The sequence below is a fragment of the Oncorhynchus tshawytscha genome, linkage group LG08 (genome assembly GCF_018296145.1).
Source record: "Oncorhynchus tshawytscha isolate Ot180627B linkage group LG08, Otsh_v2.0, whole genome shotgun sequence".
NCBI classification, from domain to species: Eukaryota; Metazoa; Chordata; class Actinopteri; order Salmoniformes; family Salmonidae; genus Oncorhynchus; species Oncorhynchus tshawytscha.
Genome location: NC_056436.1, coordinates 2,980,283 through 3,006,896, shown reverse-complemented (window position 1 = coordinate 3,006,896; position 26,614 = coordinate 2,980,283). Strand labels below are relative to the sequence as shown.

The 26,614-nt window shown below is 46.6% G+C and overlaps 1 protein-coding gene across 1 annotated transcript in view; it reads left to right on the top strand.

The window, feature by feature from the left end:
- The first annotated feature begins 1,432 nt into the window (after nucleotides 1-1,432).
- The window catches only part of LOC121846981 (dynactin subunit 1-like), a 69,950-nt gene continuing 44,768 nt past the window's right edge, over nucleotides 1,433-26,614 (top strand). Inside the window, exons 1-3 of the mRNA XM_042326221.1 lie at nucleotides 1,433-2,000; nucleotides 22,843-23,094; nucleotides 24,218-24,296. Of these exons, the coding sequence (XP_042182155.1) occupies nucleotides 1,962-2,000; nucleotides 22,843-23,094; nucleotides 24,218-24,296 (370 nt within the window). The 5' untranslated portion in view covers nucleotides 1,433-1,961. The remainder of the gene's footprint in view (nucleotides 2,001-22,842; nucleotides 23,095-24,217; nucleotides 24,297-26,614) is intronic.

Sequence of the window (26,614 nt, the reverse complement as noted above, 5' to 3'; positions counted from 1 at the left end):
CCCAGATCAGTTCTGTCTCCACCCAGATCAGTTCTGTCAGTAGCCAGATCAGTTCTGTCTCCACCCAGATCAGTTCTGTCTCCACCCAGGTCAGTTCTGTCTCCACCCAGATCAGTTCTGTCTCCACCCAGATCAGTTCTGTCAGCAGCCAGATCAGTTCTGTCAGCAGCCAGATCAGTTCTGTCTCCACCCAGATCAGTTCTGTCTCCACCCAGATCAGTTCTGTCAGCAGCCAGATCAGTTCTGTCAGCAGCCAGATCAGTTCTGTCAGCAGCCAGATCAGTTCTGTCAGCAGTCAGATCAGTTCTGTCAGTAGCCAGATCAGTTCTGTCTCCACCCAGATCAGTTCTGTCAGCAGTCAGATCAGTTCTGTCAGCAGCCAGATCAGTTCTGTCAGCAGTCAGATCAGTTCTGTCAGCAGCCAGATCAGTTCTGTCTCCACCCAGATCAGTTCTGTCAGCAGCCAGATCAGTTCTGTCTCCACCCAGATCAGTTATGCCTCCACCCAGAACAGTTCTGTCTCCACTCAGATCAGTTCTGTCTCCACCCAGATCAGTTCTGGGTGGGGGAAGAGTGCAGAGGAGGAGTGCTGATCTAGGATGAGCTCACGGACCTATCCATTATAATCTAAAAGGCTGAACTGATCCTAAATCAGCGCTCCTACTCAGAGACACTACGAATACGGTGCCCAGAGCTGCAGACTCTTTAAGAGTTAATGAATGTGGCAGCATGGTTTATTCATTAGGTCGATGGTGAGATGCTGCTATGATTAATTGATTAATCCCGCTTTTTGTTTGTCCTGGCCATGTATCATTATCTGCTGTGTGTCTACTGATATAACAGTTCTGCAAGTGTGACCTGTAGGTGGCTCTGAGAGGGGCTCAATAGTCTCTACCGTTGTTGAAGGAAAAACACAGCTACTGGGAACCTCTGAGAGGGGCCCAATAGACTCTACCGTTGTTGAAGGAAAAACACAGCTACTGGGAACCTCTGAGAGGGGCTCAATAGTCTCTACCGTTGTTGAAGGAAAAACACAGCTACTGGGAACCTCTGAGAGGGGCTCAATAGTCTCTACCGTTGTTGAAGGAAAAACACTGCTACTGGGAACCTCTGAGAGGGGCTCAGCTCAATAGGCTCTACCGTTGTTGAAGGAAAAACACAGCTACTGGGAACCTCTGAGAGGGGCCCAATAGACTCTACCGTTGTTGAAGGTCAAATTAAACAGTTTTGTCCTCTAGCTCTTCCCCGTACTGTGGAATGCAGCTCTGTGTTGTTGGAGTGTTTGCCTCTCCTATATGTCTGATGGATCATCTTTGAATAGGCTTTGTTTGTGTCATGGATGATAAAACTGGCTGCCTTTAAGACCCAGTAGCTCCCTGGGCCTAGCAATCCACCCTCCCTGCCTGCCTCCTGCAGAGAACAAGATAGAGCATACACTAGCGCAGTGCTACCTCTCTCTGCTCTCAGCTGATGCACTCACAGCACAGACAGCAGACCAACCCTGCCTGCAGTTTCTTTTTCTGCTCTGTTTTTCCTTCTCTCCATTCATCCACCTCTCCTCCGGGGCCCGGCGTCTAGTCTGAAGTCTGCAGTCGGAGGCTGAGGCTGTTTCCTGTCAGTGCAGAGCGCCGTCTGTGAGCCCAGACAGCGAGCCAGGATATACATCTCTCTCTCCCTCCTCTCTCCTGACCAGACAGGGAGGAAATCAGCAGGACCAACAAGGAGTAGGGAAGTTGTTCCTGGGCTGTGGCTGTGTGGACTAGAGGGGGTATTAGTACGAGGCCTATAGAAGAGGGGCGACCTAGAGGATTATCGAGAGAGAGACTCTCTAGAAGCATCACTGAACCCCCCCTCCACACCGGCAATACCTCCCCCCCACACCGACGACGTCACCTTCTCCTCCTCATTGTTATAAGAGCAGACAGGCCAGCGTGGAGCCTGGCAAAGACTGGAGAATCAGCATGTCGTCTCAGACTACGAGGAGGAATGTATACACCCGGGTGAGTGTCTGGTAGGGGGCTGCCTATATAGAGGAGTGGGTTAGTGTCTGGTAGAGGGCTGCCTATATAGAGGAGTGGGTTAGTGTCTGGTAGGGGGCTGCCTATATAGAGGAGTGGGTTAGTGTCTGGGAGGGGGCTGCCTATATAGAGTGGGTTAGTGTCTGGGAGGGGCTGCCTATATAGAGGAGTGGGTTAGTGTCTGGTAGGGGGCTGCCTATATAGAGGAGTGGGTTAGTGTCTGGGAGGGGGCTGCCTGTATAGAGGAGTGGGTTAGTGTCTGGGAGTGTCTGGGGGGCTGCCTATATAGAGGAGTGGGTTAGTGTCTGGTAGGGGGCTGCCTATATAGAGGAGTGGGTTAGTGTCTGGGAGGGGGCTGCCTGTGTAGAGGAGTGGGTTAGTGTCTGGTAGGGGCTGCCTATATAGAGGAGTGGGTTAGTGTCTGGTAGGGGGTCTGCCTATATAGAGGAGTGGGTTAGTGTCTGGTAGGGGGCTGCCTATATAGAGGAGTGGGTTAGTGTCTGGTTAGGGGCTGCCTATATAGAGGAGTGGGTTAGTGTCTGGTAGGGGGCTGCCTATATAGAGGAGTGGGTTAGTGTCTGGTAGGGGGCTGCCTATATAGAGGAGTGGGTTAGTGTCTGGTAGGGGGCTGCCTATATAGAGGAGTGGGTTAGTGTCTGGTAGGGGGCTGCCTGGGTTAGTGTCTGGGGGGCTGCCTATATAGCGGAGTGGGTTAGTGTCTGGTAGGGGGCTGCCTATATAGAGGAGTGGGTTAGTGTCTGGTAGGGGGCTGCCTATATAGAGAGGAGTGGGTTAGTGTCTGGGAGGGGGCTGCCTGTGTAGAGGAGTGGGTTAGTGTCTGGTAGGGGGCTGCCTATATAGAGGAGTGGGTTAGTGTCTGGAGGGGGCTGCCTATATAGAGGAGTGGGTTAGTGTCTGGTAGGGGCTGCCTATATAGAGGAGTGGGTTAGTGTCTGGTAGTGGGGGGGCTGCCTATATAGAGGAGTGGGTTAGTGTCTGGGAGGGGGCTGCCTATATAGAGGAGTGGGTTAGTGTCTGGGAGGGGGCTGCCTATATAGAGGAGTGGGTTAGTGTCTGGTAGGGGGCTGCCTATATAGAGGAGTGGGTTAGTGTCTGGGAGGGGGCTGCCTGTATAGAGGAGTGGGTTAGTGTCTGGGAGGGGGCTGCCTATATAGAGGAGTGGGTTAGTGTCTGGTAGGGGGCTGCCTATATAGAGGAGTGGGTTAGTGTCTGGGAGTGGGGGTCTGGTAGGGGCTGCCTATAGAGGAGTGGGTTAGTGTCTGGTAGGGGCTGCCTATATAGAGGAGTGGGTTAGTGTCTGGTAGGGGGCTGCCTATATAGAGGAGTGGGTTAGTGTCTGGTAGGGGGCTGCCTATATAGAGGAGTGGGTTAGTGTCTGGTAGGGGCTGCCTATATAGAGGAGTGGGTTAGTGTCTGGTAGGGGGCTGCCTATATAGAGGAGTGGGTTAGTGTCTGGTAGGGGCTGCCTATATAGAGGAGTGGGTTAGTGTCTGGTAGGGGCTGCCTATATAGAGGAGTGGGGTGTCTGGTAGGGGCTGCCTATATAGAGGAGTGGGTTAGTGTCTGGTAGGGGGCTGCCTATATAGAGTGGGGTTAGTGTCTGGAGTGGGTTAGTGTCTGGTAGGGGCTGCCTATATAGAGGAGTGGGGGGCTGCCTATATAGAGGAGTGGGTTAGTGTCTGGTAGAGTGGGGGCTGCCTATATAGAGGAGTGGGTTAGTGTCTGGGAGGGGGCTGCCTGTGTAGAGGAGTGGGTTAGTGTCTGGTAGGGGGCTGCCTATATAGAGGAGTGGGTTAGTGTCTGGGAGGGGGCTGCCTGTGTAGAGGAGTGGGTTAGTGTCTGGTAGGGGCTGCCTATATAGAGGAGTGGGTTAGTGTCTGGTATATAGAGAGGGCTGCCTATATAGAGGAGTGGGTTAGTGTCTGGTAGGGGGCTGCCTATATAGAGGAGTGGGTTAGTGTCTGGTAGGGGGCTGCCTATATAGAGGAGTGGGTTAGTGTCTGGGAGGGGGCTGCCTATATAGAGGAGTGTCTGGGTTAGTGTCTGGTAGAGGGCTGCCTATAGAGGAGTGGGTTAGTGTCTGGTAGGGGGCTGCCTATATAGAGGAGTGGGTTAGGGGGCTGTCTGGGAGGGGGCTGCCTATATAGAGGAGTGGGTTAGTGTCTGGTAGGGGGCTGCCTATATAGAGGAGTGGGTTAGTGTCTGGTAGGGGTCTGCCTGTGTAGAGGAGTGGGTTAGTGTCTGGTAGAGGGCTGCCTATATAGAGGAGTGGGTTAGTGTCTGGTAGGGGCTGCCTATATAGAGGAGTGGGTTAGTGTCTGGTAGGGGGCTGCCTGTATAGAGGAGTGGGTTAGTGTCTGGTAGGGGCTGCCTATATAGAGGAGTGGGTTAGTGTCTGGGAGGGGGCTGCCTATATAGAGGAGTGGGTTAGTGTCTGGTAGGGGGCTGCCTATATAGAGTGGGTTAGTGTCTGGGGGGCTGTTAGTGTCTGGGTTAGTGTCTGGGGGGCTGCCTATATAGAGGAGTGGGTTAGTGTCTGGGAGGGGGCTGCCTATATTAGAGGAGTGGGTTAGTGTCTGGTAGGGGGCTGCCTATATAGAGGAGTGGGTTAGTGTCTGGGAGGGGGCTGCCTATATAGAGGAGTGGGTTAGTGTCTGGTAGGGGCTGCCTATATAGAGGAGTGGGTTAGTGTCTGGTAGGGGCTGCCTATATAGAGGAGTGGGTTAGTGTCTGGTAGGGGGCTGCCTATATAGAGGAGTGGGTTAGTGTCTGGTAGAGGGCTGCCTATATAGAGGAGTGGGTTAGTGTCTGGGAGGGGCTGCCTGTTTAGAGGAGTGGGTTAGTGTCTGGGAGGGGGCTGCCTATATAGAGGAGTGGGTTAGTGTCTGGTAGGGGGCTGCCTATATAGAGGAGTGGGTTAGTGTCTGGTAGGGGCTGCCTATATAGAGGAGTGGGTTAGTGTCTAGTAGGGGCTGCCTATATAGAGGAGTGGGTTAGTGTCTGGTAGGGGTCTGCCTGTGTAGAGGAGTGGGTGAGTGTCTGGTAGGGGTCTGCCTGTGTAGAGGAGTGGGTTAGTGTCTGGTAGAGGGCTGCCTATATAGAGGAGTGGGTTAGTGTCTGGTAGAGGGCTGCCTATATAGAGGAGTGGGTTAGTGTCTGGTAGAGGGCTGCCTATATAGAGGAGTGGGTTAGTGTGTCTGGGAGTGTCTGGGGGCTGCCTATATAGAGGAGTGGGTTAGTGTCTGGTAGGGGCTGCCTATATAGAGGAGTGGGATAGTGTCTGGTAGGGGTCTGCCTGTGTAGAGGAGTGGGTTAGTGTCTGGTAGAGGGCTGCCTATATAGAGGAGTGGGTTAGTGTCTGGTAGGGGGCTGCCTATATAGAGGAGTGGGTTAGTGTCTGGTAGGGGGCTGCCTGTATAGAGGAGTGGGTTAGTGTCTGGTAGGGGGCTGCCTATATAGAGGAGTGGGTTAGTGTCTGGGAGGGGGCTGCCTATATAGAGGAGTGGGGGTTAGTGTCTGGGAGTGTCTGGGGGGCTGCCTATATAGGAGTGGGTTAGAGGAGGGGGCTGTGGGTTAGTGTCTGGTAGGGGCTGCCTATATAGAGGAGTGGGTCTTAGTGTCTGGGAGGAGGGGGCTGCCTATATAGAGGAGTGGGTTAGTGTCTGGTAGGGGGCTGCCTATATAGAGGAGTGGGTTAGTGTCTGGGAGGGGGCTGCCTATATAGAGGAGTGGGTTAGTGTCTGGTAGGGGGCTGCCTATATAGAGGAGTGGGTTAGTGTCTGGTAGGGGGCTGCCTATATAGAGGAGTGGGTTAGTGTCTGGTAGAGGGCTGTATAGAGGAGTGGGGTAGAGGAGTGGGTTAGTGTCTGGGAGGGGGCTGCCTATATAGAGGAGTGGGTTAGTGTCTGGTAGGGGGCTGCCTATATAGAGGAGTGGGGTGTGGTAGGGGTGTCTGGGTTAGTGTCTGGGGGCTGCCTGTAGAGGAGTGGGTTAGGAGTGGGTTAGTGTCTGGTAGGGGCTGCCTATATAGAGGAGTGGGTTAGTGTCTGGTAGGGGGCTGCCTATATAGAGGAGTGGGTTAGTGTCTGGGAGTGGGGGGCTGCCTATATAGAGGAGTGGGTTAGTGTCTGGTAGGGGGCTGCCTATATAGAGGAGTGGGTTAGTGTCTGGTAGGGGCTGCCTATATAGAGGAGTGGGTTAGTGTCTGGTAGGGGGCTGCCTATATAGAGGAGTGGGTTAGTGTCTGGGAGGGGCTGCCTATATAGAGGAGTGGGTTAGTGTCTGGTAGAGGGCTGCCTATATAGAGGAGTGGGTTAGTGTCTGGGAGGGGGCTGCCTATATAGAGGAGTGGGTTAGTGTCTGGGAGGGGGCTGCCTGTGTAGAGTGGGAGGGTGGGTTAGTGTCTGGTAGAGGGCTGCCTATATAGAGGAGTGGGTTAGTGTCTGGTAGGGGGCTGCCTATATAGAGGAGTGGGTTAGTGTCTGGTAGGGGTCTGCCTGTGTAGAGGAGTGGGTGAGTGTCTGGTAGGGGTCTGCCTGTGTAGAGGAGTGGGTTAGTGTCTGGTAGAGGGCTGCCTATATAGAGGAGTGGGTTAGTGTCTGGTAGAGGGCTGCCTATATAGAGGAGTGGGTTAGTGTCTGGTAGAGGGCTGCCTATATAGAGGAGTGGGTTAGTGTCTGGGAGGGGGCTGCCTATATAGAGGAGTGGGTTAGTGTCTGGTAGGGGGCTGCCTATATAGAGGAGTGGGAGTGGGTTAGTGTCTGGTAGGGGTCTGCCTGTGTAGAGGAGTGGGTTAGTGTCTGGTAGAGGGCTGCCTATATAGAGGAGTGGGTTAGTGTCTGGTAGGGGCTGCCTATATAGAGGAGTGGGTTAGTGTGGGTTAGTGTCTGGTAGGGGCTGCCTATATAGAGGAGTGGGTTAGTGTCTGGTAGGGGCTGCCTATATAGAGGAGTGGGTTAGTGTCTGGGAGGGGGCTGCCTATATAGAGGAGTGGGAGTGGGTTAGTGTCTGGAGGGGGCTGCCTATATAGAGGAGTGGGTTAGTGTCTGGTAGGGGCTGCCTATATAGAGTGGGTTAGTGGGGGTGTCTGGTAGAGGGGGCTGCCTATATAGAGGGGCTGGAGTGGGTTAGTGTCTGGTAGGGGGCTGCCTATATAGAGGAGTGGGTTAGTGTCTGGTAGGGGGCTGCCTATATAGAGGAGTGGGTTAGTGTCTGGTAGGGGCTGCCTATATAGAGGAGTGGGTTAGTGTCTGGTAGGGGGCTGCCTATATAGAGGAGTGGGTTAGTGTCTGGTAGGGGCTGCCTATATAGAGGAGTGGGTTAGTGTCTGGTAGGGGGCTGCCTATATAGAGGAGTGGGTTAGTGTCTGGGAGGGGGCTGCCTATATAGAGGAGTGGGTTAGTGTCTGGTAGAGGGCTGCCTATATAGAGGAGTGGGTTAGTGTCTGGGAGGGGGCTGCCTATATAGAGGAGTGGGTTAGTGTCTGGGAGGGGGCTGCCTATATAGAGGAGTGGGTTAGTGTCTGGTAGAGGGCTGCCTATATAGAGGAGTGGGTTAGTGTCTGGTAGGGGCTGCCTATATAGAGGAGTGGGTTAGTGTCTGGTAGGGGTCTGCCTGTGTAGAGGAGTGGGTGAGTGTCTGGTAGGGGTCTGCCTGTGTAGAGGAGTGGGTTAGTGTCTGGTAGAGGGCTGCCTATATAGAGGAGTGGGTTAGTGTCTGGTAGAGGGCTGCCTATATAGAGGAGTGGGTTAGTGTCTGGTAGAGGGCTGCCTATATAGAGGAGTGGGTTAGTGTCTGGGAGGGGGCTGCCTATATAGAGGAGTGGGTTAGTGTCTGGTAGGGGGCTGCCTATATAGAGGAGTGGGTTAGTGTCTGGTAGGGGTCTGCCTGTGTAGAGGAGTGGGTTAGTGTCTGGTAGAGGGCTGCCTATATAGAGGAGTGGGTTAGTGTCTGGTAGGGGGCTGCCTATATAGAGGAGTGGGTTAGTGTCTGGTAGGGGGCTGCCTATATAGAGGAGTGGGTTAGTGTCTGGTAGGGGCTGCCTATATAGAGGAGTGGGTTAGTGTCTGGGAGGGGGCTGCCTATATAGAGGAGTGGGTTAGTGTCTGGGAGGGGGCTGCCTATATAGAGGAGTGGGTTAGTGTCTGGTAGGGGGCTGCCTATATAGAGGAGTGGGTTAGTGTCTGGTAGGGGGCTGCCTATATAGAGGAGTGGGTTAGTGTCTGGTAGGGGGCTGCCTATATAGAGGAGTGGGTTAGTGTCTGGTAGGGGCTGCCTATATAGAGGAGTGGGTTAGTGTCTGGAGGGGCTGCCTATATAGAGGAGTGGGTTAGTGTCTGGTAGGGGGCTGCCTATATAGAGGAGTGGGTTAGTGTCTGGTAGGGGGCTGCCTATATAGAGGAGTGGGTTAGTGTCTGGGAGGGGGCTGCCTGTATAGAGGAGTGGGTTAGTGTCTGGTAGGGGGCTGCCTATATAGAGGAGTGGGTTAGTGTCTGGGAGGGGGCTGCCTATATAGAGGAGTGGGTTAGTGTCTGCTGGAGGGGGCTGCCTATATAGAGGAGTGGGTTAGTGTCTGGTAGGGGGCTGCCTATATAGAGGAGTGGGTTAGTGTCTGGTAGGGGCTGCCTATATAGAGGAGTGGGTTAGTGTCTGGTAGAGGGCTGCCTATATAGAGGAGTGGGTGAGTGTCTGGTAGGGTCTGCCTGTGTAGAGGAGTGGGTTAGTGTCTGGTAGAGGGCTGCCTATATAGAGGAGTGGGTTAGTGTCTGGTAGGGGGCTGCCTATATAGAGGAGTGGGTTAGTGTCTGGTAGGGGGCTGCCTATATAGAGGAGTGGGTTAGTGTCTGGTAGGGGCTGCCTATATAGAGGAGTGGGTTGTGTCTGGTGCTCTAGAGGAGTGGGAGGGGGCTGCCTATATAGAGGAGTGGGTTAGTGTCTGGTAGGGGGCTGCCTATATAGAGGAGTGGGTTAGTGTCTGGTAGAGGGGCTGCCTATATAGAGGAGTGGGTTAGTGTCTGGTAGGGGGCTGCCTATATAGAGGAGTGGGTTAGTGTCTGGTAGAGGGCTGCCTATATAGAGGAGTGGGTTAGTGTCTGGGAGGGGCTGCCTATATAGAGGAGTGGGGGTTAGTGTCTGGTAGGGGGCTGCCTGTATAGAGGAGTGGGTTAGTGTCTGGTAGGGGGCTGCCTATATAGAGGAGTGGGTTAGTGTCTGGTAGAGGAGTGGGGCTGCCTATATAGAGGAGTGGGTTAGTGTCTGGTAGGGGGCTGCCTATATAGAGGAGTGGGTTAGTGTCTGGTAGGGGGCTGCCTATATAGAGGAGTGGGTTAGTGTCTGGGAGGGGCTGCCTATATAGAGGAGTGGGTTAGTGTCTGGTAGGGGGCTGCCTATATAGAGGAGTGGGTTAGTGTCTGGTAGTAGGGGCTGCCTATATAGAGGAGTGGGTTAGTGTCTGGTAGGGGGCTGCCTATATAGAGGAGTGGGTTAGTGTCTGGTAGGGGGCTGCCTATATAGAGGAGTGGGTTAGTGTCTGGTAGGGGCTGCCTATATAGAGGAGTGGGTTAGTGTCTGGGAGGGGGCTGCCTATATAGAGGAGTGGGTTAGTGTCTGGGAGGGGCTGCCTATATAGAGGAGTGGGTTAGTGTCTGGTAGGGGCTGCCTATGGAGAGGAGTGGGTTAGTGTCTGGGAGGGGGCTGCCTATATAGAGGAGTGGGTTAGTGTCTGGGAGGGGGCTGCCTATATAGAGGAGTGGGTTAGTGTCTGGTAGGGGCTGCCTATATAGAGGAGTGGGTTAGTGTCTGGTAGGGGGCTGCCTGTATAGATGAGTGGGTTAGTGTCTGGTAGGGGGCTGCCTATATAGAGGAGTGGGTTAGTGGGTGTCTGGGAGGGGGCTGCCTATATAGAGGAGTGGGTTAGTGTCTGGAGGGGGCTGCCTATATAGAGGAGTGGGTTAGTGTGTCTGGGAGGGGGCTGCCTATATAGAGGAGTGGGTTAGTGTCTGGGAGGGGGCTGCCTATATAGAGGAGTGGGTTAGTGTCTGGTAGGGGCTGCCTATATAGAGGAGTGGGTTAGTGTCTGGTAGAGGGCTGCCTATATAGAGGAGTGGGTTAGTGTCTGGTAGGGGTCTGCCTGTGTAGAGGAGTGGGTTAGTGTCTGGTAGAGGGCTGCCTATATAGAGGAGTGGGTTAGTGTCTGGTAGGGGGCTGCCTATATAGAGGAGTGGGTTAGTGTCTGGTAGGGGCTGCCTATATAGAGGAGTGGGTGAGTGTCTGGTAGGGGCTGCCTATATAGAGGAGTGGGTGAGTGTCTGGGAGGGGCTGCCTATATAGAGGAGTGGGTTAGTGTCTGGTAGGGGCTGCCTATATAGAGGAGTGGGTTAGTGTCTGGTAGGGGGCTGCCTATATAGAGGAGTGGGTTGAGTGTCTGGGAGGGGGCTGCCTATATAGAGGAGTGGGTTAGTGTCTGGTAGAGGGCTGCCTATATAGAGGAGTGGGTTAGTGTCTGGTAGGGGGCTGCCTATATAGAGGAGTGGGTTAGTGTCTGGGAGGGGGCTGCCTGTGTAGAGGAGTGGGTTAGTGTCTGGTAGGGGGCTGCCTATATAGAGGAGTGGGTTAGTGTCTGGTAGGGGGCTGCCTATATAGAGGAGTGGGTTAGTGTCTGGTAGGGGGCTGCCTGTATAGAGGAGTGGGTCTGGTAGGGGGTGTCTGGTTAGTGTCTGGGAGGGGGCTGCCTATATAGAGGAGTGGGTTAGTGTCTGGGAGGGGACTGCCTATATAGAGGAGTGGGTTAGTGTCTGGTAGGGGGCTGCCTATATAGAGGAGTGGGTTAGTGTCTGGGAGGGGCTGCCTATATAGAGGAGTGGGTTAGTGTCTGGTAGGGGGCTGCCTATATAGAGGAGTGGGTTAGTGTCTGGTAGGGGGCTGCCTATATAGAGGAGTGGGTTAGTGTCTGGTAGGGGGCTGCCTATATAGAGGAGTGGGTTAGTGTCTGGTAGAGGGCTGCCTATATAGAGGAGTGGGTTAGTGTCTGGGAGGGGGCTGCCTGTATAGAGGAGTGGGTTAGTGTCTGGGAGGGGGCTGCCTATATAGAGGAGTGGGTTAGTGTCTGGTAGGGGGCTGCCTATATAGAGGAGTGGGTTAGTGTCTGGTAGAGGGCTGCCTATATAGAGGAGTGGGTTAGTGTCTGGTAGGGGGCTGCCTATATAGAGGAGTGGGTTAGTGTCTGGTAGGGGCTGCCTATATAGAGGAGTGGGTGAGTGTCTGGTAGAGGGCTGCCTATATAGAGGAGTGGGTTAGTGTCTGGGAGGGGCTGCCTATATAGAGGAGTGGGTTCGTGTCTGGGAGGGGGCTGCCTATATAGAGGAGTGGGTTAGTGTCTGGTAGGGGGCTGCGTATGGATAGGAGTGGGTTAGTGTCTGGGAGGGGGCTGCCTATATAGAGGAGTGGGTTCTGGTGTCTGGGAGTGTCTGGGGGGCTGCCTATATAGAGGAGTGGGTTAGTGTCTGGTAGGGGGCTGCCTATATAGAGGAGTGGGTTAGTGTCTGATAGGGGGCTGCCTGTATAGATGAGTGGGTTAGTGTCTGGTAGGGGGCTGCCTATATAGAGGAGTGGGTTAGTGTCTGGTAGGGGGCTGCCTGTATAGAGGAGTGGGTTAGTGTCTGGTAGGGGGCTGCCTATATAGAGGAGTGGGTTAGTGTCTGGGAGGGGGCTGCCTATATAGAGGAGTGGGCTAGTGTCTGGTAGGGGGCTGCCTATATAGAGCTGTGGGTTAGTGTCTGGTAGGGGTCTGCCTATATAGAGGAGTCAATGGGTGTGTTGACTGTTAGCCTACCTACAGTCAATGGGTGTTGACTGTTAGCCTACCTACAGTCAATGTGTGTTGACTGTTAGCCTACCTACAGGCAATGTGTGTTGACTGTTAGCCTACCTACAGTCAATGTGTGTTGACTGTTAGCCTACCTACAGTCAATGGGTGTTGGCTGTTAGCCTACCTACAGTCAATGGGTGTTGACTGTTAGCCTACCTACAGTCAATGGGTGTTGACTGTTAGCCTACCTACTTACTCTATGTACAGTTTCCGGTGTTGTTTATGTGCAGTCTGGATGAGAGGAGTGTTAGACTAACCTACATGGTGTCTGTGTACAGCACTGTTACCTTCCTCCTATCTGTGCTGTGGGGCCTGGGTTTTTCAAGAGGTCTGTGGTGTGTGTTGGGTTGAGATCTGTGTTTGTATGGGCCGGAGAGGTGGAGGGGTGTAGGGGTGTATGAGGTATGTCTTAGCTAGTGTTTATGGTTGTTTAGTGTTGGCTGTAGTTACAGTTGAAGTCAAATACATTTCAACTCAGTTTTCCCACAATTCCTGACATTTAATCCTAGTAAAAATTCCCTGTTTTAGGTCAGTTAGGATCACCACTTTATTTAAAGAATGCGAAATGTCGCAATAGTAGTAGAGAGAATGATTTTGTCCCATTCCTCCTGACAGAGCTGGTGTAACTGAGTCAGGTTTGTAGGCCTCCTTGCTCGCACATGCTTTTTCGGTTCTGCCCACAAATTGTCTTTAGGATTGAGGTCAGGGCTTTGTGACGGCCACTCCAATACCTTGACTTTTGTTGTCCTTAAGCCAAAACTATAGTTTGTTTAACAAGAAATGTGTGGAGTGGTTGAAAAACAAGTTTTAATGACTCCAACCTAAGTGTATGTAAACATTCGACTTGTCAGATCTGTCAGGGAAATGCTGAATACTTGTTGAAATGAAGCCCTGGTCAAAGAAGTGCACTATATAGGGGATAGATTGCCATTTGGGAATGTCGTTATGTATACTTCACAGTCCACGCTGAGGACTTGACCTGGTTTAGTACTAACTCTGTTAGCTGGTAGGGCCCTGTTAGCTGGTAGGGCCCTGTTTGGTGCCAGACTCAGTGATGTAGCTCTTAGCTGGTATGGCCCTGATCAGTGCTAGACTCAGTGTTGTAGCTGTTAGCTGGTAGGGCCCTGTTTGGTGCCAGACTCAGTTGTGTAGCTGTAAGCTGGTAGGGCCCTGTTTGTTTCCAGACTCAGTTGTGTAGCTGTTAGCTGGTAGGGCCCTGTTTGGTGCCAGACTCAGTGGTGTAGCTGTTAGCTGGTAGGGCCCTGTTCGGTGCCAGACTCAGTGGTGTAGCTGTTAGCTGGTAGGGCTGTTTGTCCTGTTTGTCATTTGTGTGTGTGTGTGTGTGTGTGTGTGTGTGTGTGTGTGTGTGTGTGTGTGTGTGTGTGTGTGTGTGTGTGTGTGTGTGTGTGTAAGAGTAGAGTAGTATTAAATCATTAAGGATGCTTCCTCCTTCTGGAGCAGCAGCATGGTGAACTGGGCTACATCCCAAATGGTTACCCAATACCCAAGACTCTAAAAAGTAGTGCACTATATACTACAAAAGTAGTGCACTATATAGCGGATAGGGTGCCCTTTGGGTTGTGTCCTTGGTCTCAGGCCCAGGCTGAGTATTGTATAAAACATAATGAATCTTTAATTTCATCTTGCTTGGTGCTCTTCAACTAGTCCACGAAAGCACTTCGTACTAAGGATGCTTAAGCAATAGAGTGAGCAATAGTCCCTGTTCAAATGGAACAGCTCATACTCTGCAGTACCACAGAAATAGTGCTCTGTTGTTGTAGTACAGAGGAGTGTAGTGTATCTGTTTTTAGTAATACGAGCAGCAGTAATGTAGTAGTGCAGCTGTTCCTACATGAGTAACACTCTAGGACTACTATAGGACTACTACCTACTATAGAACTACTACCTACTATAGGACTACTAGCTACTATAGGACTACTAACTACTATAGAACTACTACCTACTATAGGACTACTAGCTACTATAGGACTACTAACTACTATAGGACTACTACATACTATAGGACTACTACCTACTGTAGGACTACTACATACTATAGAACTACTACCTACTATAGGACTACTACCTACTACAGAACTACTCCCTACTATAGGACTACTACCTACTATAGGACTACTACCTACTATAGGACTACTACCTACTGTAGGACTACTACATACTATAGGACTACTATGTACTATAGGACTACTACCTACTGTAGGACTACTTCCTACTATAGGACTACTGTATGACTACTACCTGCTACAGGATTACTAACTACTATAGAACTACTACATACTATAGGACTACTATGTACTATAGGACTACTACCTAATATAGGACTACTACATACTATAGGACTACTATGTACGATAGAACTACTACCTACTGTAGGACTACTTCCTACTATAGGACTACTATAGGACTACTACCTACTGTAGGCCAACTACCTGCTATAGGATTACTAACTACTATAGAACTACTACATACTATAGGACTACTACATACTATAGGACAACAACCTACTATAGGACTACTATAGGACTACTACCTACTATAGGACTACTACCTACTATAGGACTACTACCTACTATAGGACTACTACATACTATAGGACAACAACCTACTATAGGACTACTATAGGACTACTACCTACTATAGGACTACTACCTACTATAGGACTACTACATACTATAGGACAACAACCTACTATAGGACTACTATAAGACTACTACCTACTATAGGACTACTACATACTATAGGACTACTACCTACTATAGGACTACTACCTACTATAGGACTACTACCTACTATAGGACTACTATAGGACTACTACATACTATAGGACTACTACCTACTATAGGACTACTACCTACTATAGGACTACTATAGGACTACTACCTACTATAGAACTACTACATACTATAGAACAACTACCTACTATAGGACTACTACCTACTATAGGACTACTACCTACTATAGGACTACTACCTACTATAGGACTACTATAGGACTACTATAGGACTACTACCTACTATAGGACTACTACCTACTATAGAACTACTACATACTATAGAACAACTACCTACTATAGAACTACTACATACTATAGGACTACTACCTACTATAGGACTACTACCTAATATAGGACTACTATAGAACTACTACCTACTATGGGACTACTACATACTATAGGACTACTATATAAATACTACCTAATATAGGACTAATATATAACTACTACCTACTATAGGACTACTACCTACTATAGGATTACTACCTACTATAGAACTACTACCTCTTATAGGACTACTATATAACTACTACCTACTATAGGACTACTACATACTATAGGACTACTACCTACTATAGGACTACTACCTACTATAGGACTACTATAGGACTACTACCTACTATAGGACTACTACCTACTATAGGACTACTACCTACTATAGGACTACTACCTACTATAGAACTACTACATACTATAGAACAACTACCTACTATAGAACTACTAGATACTATAGGACTACTACCTAGTATAGGACTACTACCTACTATAGGACTACTACCTACTATAGGACTACTACATACTATAGGACTACTACCTACTATAGGACTACTACCTACTATAGGACTACTATAGGACTACTACCTACTATAGGACTACTACCTACTATAGGACTACTACCTACTATAGGACTACTACCTACTATAGAACTACTACATACTATAGAACAACTACCTACTATAGAACTACTACATACTATAGGACTACTACCTAGTATAGGACTACTACCTACTATAGGACTACTGTCTACTATAGGACTACCACCTACTGTAGGACTACTACCTAGTATAGGACTACTACCTACGATAGGACTACTAACTACTATAGGACTACTATCTACTATAGGATTACTACCTGCTATAGGACTACTATAGGACTACTACCTAATATAGGACGAGTATATAACTACTACCTACTATGGGACTACTACATACTATAGGACTACTATATAACTACTACCTAATATAGGACTACTACCTAATATAGTACTACTATATAACTACTACCTACTATGGGACTACTACCTACTATAAGACTACTATAGGACTACAACCTGATATAGGACTACTACCTACTATAGGACTACTAACTACTATAGGACTACTATCTACTATAGAACTACTAACTACTATAGGACTACTAACCACTTTAGAACTACTATAGGACTACTAACTACTATAGGACTACTAACTACTACAGGACTACTACATACTATAGGAATACTAACTACTATAGAACTACTATAGGACTACTAAGTACTATAGGACTACTACCTACTACAGAACTACTACCTACTATAGAACTACTACCTACTATAGGACTACTACCTACTATAGAACGACTAACTACTATAGGACAACTAACTACTATAGAACTACTAACTACTATAGGACTACTACCTACTATAGAACTACTAACTACTATAGGACTACTACCTACTATAGGAATACTACCCACTATAGGACTCCTATATAACTACTACCTACTATGGGACTACTACATACTATAGGACTACTATATAACTGCTACCTAATATAGGACTACTACCTAATATAGGACTACTATATAACTACTACCTACTATAGGACTACAGCCTGATATAGGACTACTACCTAGTATAGGACTACTACCTACTATAGGACTACTACCTACTGTAGGACTACTACCTAGTATAGGACTACTACCTACTATAGGACTACTACCTACTATAGGACTACTAACTACTATAGGACTACTACCTACTATAGGATTACTACCTACTATAAGACTACTATAGGACTAATACCTAATATAGGACTACTATAGAACTACTACCTACTATAGGACTTCTACATACTATAGGACTACTACCTACTATAGGACTACTATAGGACTAATACCTAATATAGGACTACTACCTACTATAGGACTTCTACATACTATAGGACTACTACCTACTATTGGACTTCTACATACTATAGGACTACTACATACTATAGCACTAATACATACTCTAGAACTACTATAGGACTGCTACCTAGTATAGGACCACTACCTACTATAGGACTACTACCTACTATAGAACTACTAACTACTATAGGACTACTAACTACTATAGAACTACTACAGGACTACTACTATGGGACAACTAACTACTATAGGACTACTACCTACTATAGGAATACTAACTACTATAGAACTACTGTAGGACTACTAACTACTATAGGACTACTACCTACTATAGGACTACTACCTACTATAGAACTACTATAGGAATACTAACTACTATAGAACTACTATAGGACTACTAACTCCTATAGGACTACTACCTACTATAGGACAACTACTTAATATAGGGCTACTACCTACTATAGGACTACTATAGGACTACTACCTACTATAGGATTACTACCTACTATAGGACTACTATAGGACTACTACCTACTATAGGACGACTAACTACGATAGGACTACTACCGATTATAGGACTACAACCTACTATAGGACTACTACCTACTATTGGACTTCTACATACTATAGGACTACTACATACTATAGCACTAATACATACTCTAGAACTACTATAGGACTGCTACCTAGTATAGGACCACTACCTACTATAGGACTACTACCTACTATAGAACTACTAACTACTATAGGACTACTAACTACTATAGAACTACTACAGGACTACTACTATGGGACAACTAACTACTATAGGACTACTACCTACTATAGGAATACTAACTACTATAGAACTACTGTAGGACTACTAACTACTATAGGACTACTACCTACTATAGGACTACTACCTACTATAGAACTACTATAGGAATACTAACTACTATAGAACTACTATAGGACTACTAACTCCTATAGGACTACTACCTACTATAGGACAACTACTTAATATAGGGCTACTACCTACTATAGGACTACTATAGGACTACTACCTACTATAGGATTACTACCTACTATAGGACTACTATAGGACTACTACCTACTATAGGACGACTAACTACGATAGGACTACTACCGATTATAGGACTACAACCTACTATAGGACTACTATAGGACTACTACCTACTATAGGACCACTACCTGATATAGGACTACTACCTAATATAGGACTACTACCTACTATAGGACAACTAACTACTATAGGACTTCTACCTACTATAGAACTACTACCCACTACTACCTACTATAGAACTACTACCTACTATAGGACTACTACATACTATAGGACCACTACCTGATATAGGACTACTACCTACTATAGGACTACGACATACTATAGGACTACTACCTACTATAGGATTACTACCTACTATAGGACTACTACCTACTATAGGACTACTATAGGACTACTACATACTATAGGACTACTATAGGACTACTAACTACTATAGGACTACTACATACTATAGCACTACTACATACTATAGAACTACTACAGGACTACTACTATGGGACAACTAACTACTATAGGACTACTACCTACTATAGGAATACTAACTACTATAGAACTACTATAGGACTACTAACTACTATAGGACTACTACCTACTATAGAACTACTACCTACTATAGGACTACTACCTACTATAGAACTACTACCTACTGTAGGACTACTACCTACTATAGAACTACTACCTACTATAGGACTACTACCTACTATAGGACTACTGTAGGACTACTAACTACTATAGGACTACTAACTACTATAGGACAACTACTTAATATAGGGCTACTACCTACTATAGGACTACTATAGGACTACTACCTACTATAGAACTACTACCTACTATAGGACTACTACCTACTATAGAACGACTAACTACTATAGGACTACTAACTACTATAGAACTACTGTAGGACTACTAACTACTATAGGACTACTAACTACTATAGGACTACTACCTACTATAGAACTACTAACTACTATAGGACTACTACCTACTATAGGAATACTACCCACTATAGGACTACTATATAACTACTACCTACTATGGGACTACTACCTAATATAGGACTACTATATAACTACTACCTACTATAGGACTACAGCCTGATATAGGACTACTACCTAGTATAGGACTACTACCTACTATAGGACTACTACCTACTGTAGGACTACTACCTTGTATAGGACTACTACCTACTATAGGACTACTACCTACTATAGGACTACTAACTACTATAGGACTACTACCTACTATAGGATTACTACCTACTATAAGACTACTATAGGACTAATACCTAATATAGGACTACTATAGAACTACTACCTACTATAGGACTTCTACATACTATAGGACAACTACCTACTATAGGACTACGATAGGACTAATACCTAATATAGGACTACTACCTACTATAGGACTTCTACATACTATAGGACTACTACCTACTATTGGACTTCTACATACTATAGGACTACTACATACTATAGCACTAATACATACTCTAGAACTACTATAGGACTGCTACCTAGTATAGGACCACTACCTACTATAGGACTACTATAGGACTATTACCTACTATAGGACTACTACCTACTATAGGACTACTACAGGACTACTACCTACTATAGGACTACTACCTACTGTAGGACTACTACCTAGTATAGGACTACTACCTACTATAGGACTACTACCTACTATAGGACTACTACCTACTATAAGACTACTATAGGATTAATACCTAATATAGGACTACTATAGAACTACTACCTACTATAGGACTTCTACATACTATAGGACAACTACCTACTATAGGACTTCTACCTACTATAGGACTTCTACATAATATAGGACTACTACAGGACTACTACATACTATAGGACTACTATAGGACTACTACCTACTATAGGACTACTATAGGACTACTACCTACTATAGGACTACTACCTACTATAGGACTACTACCTACTATAGGACTAATATAGGACTACTACCTACTATAGGACTACTACCTACTATAGGACTACTATAGGACTACTACCTACTATAGGACTACTACCTACTATAGGACTACTATAGGACTACTACCTACTATAGGACTACTATAGGACTACTACCTACTATAGGACTACTACCTACTATAGGACTACTATAGGACTACAACCTACTATAGGACTACTATAGGACTACTACATACTATAGGACTACTATAGGACTACTACCTACTATAGGACTACTATAGGACTACTACCTACTATAGGACTACTATAGGACTACTACCTACTATAGGACTACTACCTACTATAGGACTACTACATACTATAGGACTACTATAGGACTACTACCTACTATAGGACTACTATAGGACTACTACATACTATAGGACTACTACCTACTATAGGACTACTACAGGACTACTACCTACTATAGGAGTACTACCTACTATAGGACTACTACAGGACTACTACATACTATAGGACTACTACATACTATAGGACTACTACCTATTATAGGACTACTACCTACTATAGGACTACTACAGGACTACTACCTACTATAGGACTACTAACTACTATAGGACTACTAACTACTATAGGACTACTAACCACTTTATAACTACTATAGGACTACTAACTACTATAGTACTACTAACTACTATAGGACTACTACCTACCATAGGAATACTAACTACTATAGAACTACTATAGGACTACTAAGTACTATAGGACTACTACCTACAATAGGACTACAACCTACTATAGAACTACTACCTACTATAGGACTACTACCTACTATAGAACTACTAACTACTATAGGACTGCTAACTACTATAGAACTACTGTAGGACTACTAACTACTATAGGACTACTAACTACTATAGGACTACTACCTACTATAGAACTACTAACTACTATAGGACTACTACCTACTATAGGACAACTACTTAATATAGGGCTACTACCTACTATAGGACTACTATAGGACTACTACCTACTATAGGATTACTACCTACTATAGGACAACTACTTAATATAGGGCTACTACCTACTATAGGACTACTAACTACTATAGGACTACTACCTATTATAGGACTACAACCTACTATAGGACTACTATAGGACTACTACCTACTATTGGACCACTACCTGATATAGGACTACTACCTATTATAGGACTACTTACTACTATAGGACTTCTACCTACTATAGGACTACTAACTACTATAGGACTACAACCTGATATAGGACTACTACCTAATATAGAACTACTACCTACTATAGGATTACAAACTACTATAGGACTACTACCTACTATAGAACTACTAACTACTATAGGACTACTAACTACTATAGAACTACTACAGGACTACTAATATGGGACAACTAACTACTATAGGAGTACTAACTACTATAGAACTACTATAGGACTACTAACTACTATAGGACTACTACCTACTATAGAATTACTACCTGCTATAGGACTACTACCTACTATAGGACTACTACCTACTATAGAACTACTACCTACTATAGAACTACTACCTACTATAGGACTACTAACTACAATAGAACTACTATAGGAATACTAACTACTATAGAACTACTATAGGACTACTAACTCCTGTAGGACTACTACCTACTATAGGACAACTACTTAATATAGGGCTACTATCTACTATAGGACTACTATAGGACTACTACCTACTATAGGATTACTACCTACTATAGGACTACTATAGGACTACTACCTACTATAGGACTACTAACTACTATAGGACTACTACCTATTATAGGACTACAACCTACTATAGGACTACTATAGGACTACTACCTACTATAGGACCACTACCTGATATAGGACTACTACCTAATATAGGACTACTACCTACTATAGGACTACTAACTACTATAGGACTTCTACCTACTATAGGACTACTACCCACTACTACCTACTATAGAACTACTACCTACTATAGGACTACTACATACTATAGGACCACTACCTGATATAGGACTACTAACTACTATAGGACTACTACATACTATAGGACTACTACATACTCTAGAACTACTACAGGACTAGTACTTTGGGACAACTATCTACTATAGGACTACTACCTACTATAGGAATACTAACTACTATAGAACTACTATAGGACTACTACCTACTATAGGACTACTACCTACTATAGGACTACTACATACTATAGGACTACTACATACTATAGGACTACTACCTAAAATAGGACTACTACCTACTATAGGACTACTATATGACTACTTCATACTATAGGACTACTACATACTGCAGGACTACTACCTACTATAGGAAAACTACATACTATAGGACTACTACCTACTATAGGACTACTATCTACCCAGACCACCAGTAGTGAACTAACCTCCTGTCCTCTGTCATCCAGTAGTGTCTAACCTCCTGTCCTCCATACCAGTAGTAGTGAACTAACCTCCTGTCCTCCAGACCACTAGTAGTGAACTAACCTCCTGTCCTCCATACCACTAGTAGTGAACTAACCTCCTGTCCTCCATACCACTAGTAGTGAACTAACCTCCTGTCCTCCAGACCACTAGTAGTGAACTAACCTCCTGTCCTCCAAACCACTAGTAGTGAACTAACCTCCTGTCCTCCAGACCACTAGTAGTGAACTAACCTCCTGTCCTCTGTCCTCTAGTAGTGAACTAACCTCCTGTCCTCTGTCCTCTAGTAGTGAACTAACCTCCTGTCCTCTGTCCTCTAGTAGTGAACTAACCTCCTGTACTCTCTCCTCTAGTAGTGAACTAACCTCCTGTCCTCTGTCCTCTAGTAGTGAACTAACCTCCTGTCCTCTGTCCTCTAGTAGTGAACTAACCTCCTGTCCTCTGTCCTCTAGTAGTGAACTAACCTCCTGTCCTCTGTCCTCCAGACCACCAGTAGTGGCAGCAGCAGGATGAGTTCAGACGGGGGTGGCCGGCCGGCCAAGGTGGGTTCCCGGGTGGAGGTGATTGGGAAGGGGCACCGCGGAACAGTGGCATATATCGGTGCAACGCTCTTCTCCACAGGGAAGTGGGTGGGAGTGATCCTGGACGAGTCGAAGGGGAAGAACGATGGCACAGTCCAGGGGAAGAGATACTTCACCTGCCATGAGAACCATGGCATCTTCGTACGGCAGTCACAGGTAGGTACCACAACTGGGTTATGGTGACTATTATCAATGAACAGAACAGACAGACCTGTGTGGGTTATGGTGACTATTATCAATGAACAGAACAGACAGACCTGTGTGGGTTATGGTGACTATTATCAATGAACAGAACAGACAGACCTGTGTGGGTTATGGTGACTATTATCAATGAACAGAACAGACAGACCTGTGTGGGTTATGGTGACTATTATCAATGAACAGAACAGACAGGCCTGTGTGGGTTATGGTGACTATTATCAATGAACAGAACAGACAGACCTGTGTGGGTTATGGTGACTATTATCAATGAACAGAACAGACAGACCTGTGTGGGTTATGGTGACTATTATCAATGAACAGAACAGACAGACCTGTGTGGGTTATGGTGACTATTATCAATGAACAGAACAGACAGACCTGTGTGGGTTATGGTGACTATTATCAATGAACAGAACAGACAGACCTGTGTGGGTTATGGTGACTATTATCAATGAACTGTGTGGGTTATGGTGACTATTATCAAGACAGACAGACCTGTGTGGGTTATGGTGACTATTATCAATGAACAGAACAGACAGACCTGTGTGGGTTATGGTGACTATTATCAATGAACAGAACAGACAGACCTGTGTGGGTTATGGTGATTATCAAGACAGAACAGACAGACCTGTGTGGGCTATCCTCTCCTCTGACAGAACAGACAGACCTGTCCTCTCCCTCTCCTCTCCTCTCCTCAGACAGACCTGTCACTTCCTCTCCTGTGACTATTCTCCTCTCCTCTCCAGACAGACCTCCTCTCCTCTCCCTGGTGACTATTATCCTCCTCCTCTCCTCTCCTCCTCCTCTCAGACCTCCTCTGGGTTCTCCTGACTCCTCCTCCTGAACAGAACTCCTCTCCTCTCCTCTCCTCTCCTCTCCTGTCACTCCTCTCCTGTCACTTCCTCTTATCCTCCTCCTCTCCAGACCTCTCCTCTCCTCTCCTCTGACTCTCCTCTCCTCTCCTCTCTCTCCCTCCTCTGGACAGAACAGACTCCTGTCACTTCCTCTCCTCTCCTCTCCTGTCACTTCCTCTCCTCTCCTCTCCTCTCCTCTTCTCCTCTCCTCCTCCCTCCATCAGATCCAACTGGTTGATGATGGAGCAGACACCACCTCTCCTGACACCCCAGAACCGGCCTCCAACAAGGTCCCCAAACACGGTGATGACACAGAGACAGAACGCACAGAGACAGAACACACAGAGACAGAACACACATTGACAGAACACACAGAGACAGAACACAGAGACAGAACGCACAGAGACAGAACACAACGAGACAGAACACACAGAGACAGAACACACAGAGACAGAACACACAGAGACAGAACACACAGAGACAGAACACAGAGACAGAACACAGAGACAGAACGCACAGAGACAGAAACACAACGAGACAGAACACACAGAGACAGAACACACAGAGACAGAACACACAGAGACAGAACACACATTGACAGAACACACATTGACAGAACACACAGAGACAGAACACAACGAGACAGAACACAACGAGACAGAACACAACGAGACAGAACACACAGAGACAGAACACACAGAGACAGAACACACAGAGACAGAACACACAGAGACAGAACACAGAGACAGAACGCACAGAGACAGAACACAACGAGACAGAACACACAGAGACAGAACACACAGAGACAGAACACACAGAGACAGAACACACAGAGACAGAACACAGAGACAGAACGCACAGAGACAGAATGCACAGAGACAGAACACAACGAGACAGAACACACAGAGACAGAACACACAGAGACAGAACACACCGAGACAGAACACAGAGACAGATTGAACAGAGACAGAACACAGAGACAGAACACAGGGACAGAACACACAGAGACAGAACACAGAGACAGAACACAGAGACAGATTGAACGGAGACAGAACACAGAGAGAAAGAACACACAGAGACAGAACACACATTGACAAAACACACAGAGACAGAACACAACGAGACAGAACACAACGAGACAGAACACACAGAGACAGAACACACAGAGACAGAACACACAGAGACAGAACGCACAGAGACAGAACGCACAGAGACAGAACGCACAGAGACAGAATACAGAGAGACAGAACACAGAGAGACAGAACACACAGAGACAGAACACAGAGACAGAACACAGGGACAGAACACAGAGAGACAGAACACACAGAGACAGAACACACAGAGACAGAACACACAGAGACAGAACACAGAGACAGATTGAACAGAGACAGAACACAGAGAGACAGAACACACAGAGACAGAACACACAGAGACAGAACACACAGAGACAGAACACAGAGACAGAACACAGAGACAGAACACAGGGACAGAACACGAGAGACAGAACACACAGAGACAGAACACAGAGACAGATTGAACAGAGACAGAACACAGAGAGACAGAACACAGAGAGACAGAACACAGAGAGACAGAACACAGAGAGACAGAACACACAGAGACAGAACACACAGAGACAGAACACACAGAGACAGAACACACATTGACAGAACACACATTGACAGAACACACAGAGACAGAACACAACAGACAGAACACACAGAGACAGAACACACACGAGACAGAACACACAGAGACAGAACACACAGAGACAGAACACACAGAGACAGAACACACAGAGACAGAACACAGAGACAGAACACAGAGACAGAACACAAGAGACAGAACACACAGAGACAGAACACACAGAGACAGAACACACAGAGACAGAACACACAGAGACAGAACACAGAGACAGACAGAGACAGAATGCACAGAGACAGAACACAGAGACAGAACACACAGAGACAGAACACACAGAGACAGAACACACAGAGACAGAACACAGAGACAGATTGAACAGAGACAGAACACAGAGACAGAACACAGGGACAGAACACACAGAGACAGAACACAGAGACAGAACACAGAGACAGATTGAACGGAGACAGAACACAGAGAGAAAGAACACACAGAGACAGAACACACATTGACAAAACACACAGAGACAGAACACAACGAGACAGAACACAACGAGACAGAACACACAGAGACAGAACACACAGAGACAGAACACACAGAGACAGAACACACAGAGACAGAACGCACAGAGACAGAACGCACAGAGACAGAATACAGAGAGACAGAACACAGAGAGACAGAACACACAGAGACAGAACACAGAGACAGAACACAGGGACAGAACACAGAGAGACAGAACACACAGAGACAGAACACACAGAGACAGAACACACAGAGACAGAACACAGAGACAGATTGAACAGAGACAGAACACAGAGAGACAGAACGCACAGAGACAGAACACACAGAGACAGAACACACAGAGACAGAACACAGAGACAGAACACAGAGACAGAACACAGGGACAGAACACCGAGAGACAGAACACACAGAGACAGAACACAGAGACAGATTGAACAGAGACAGAACACAGAGAGACAGAA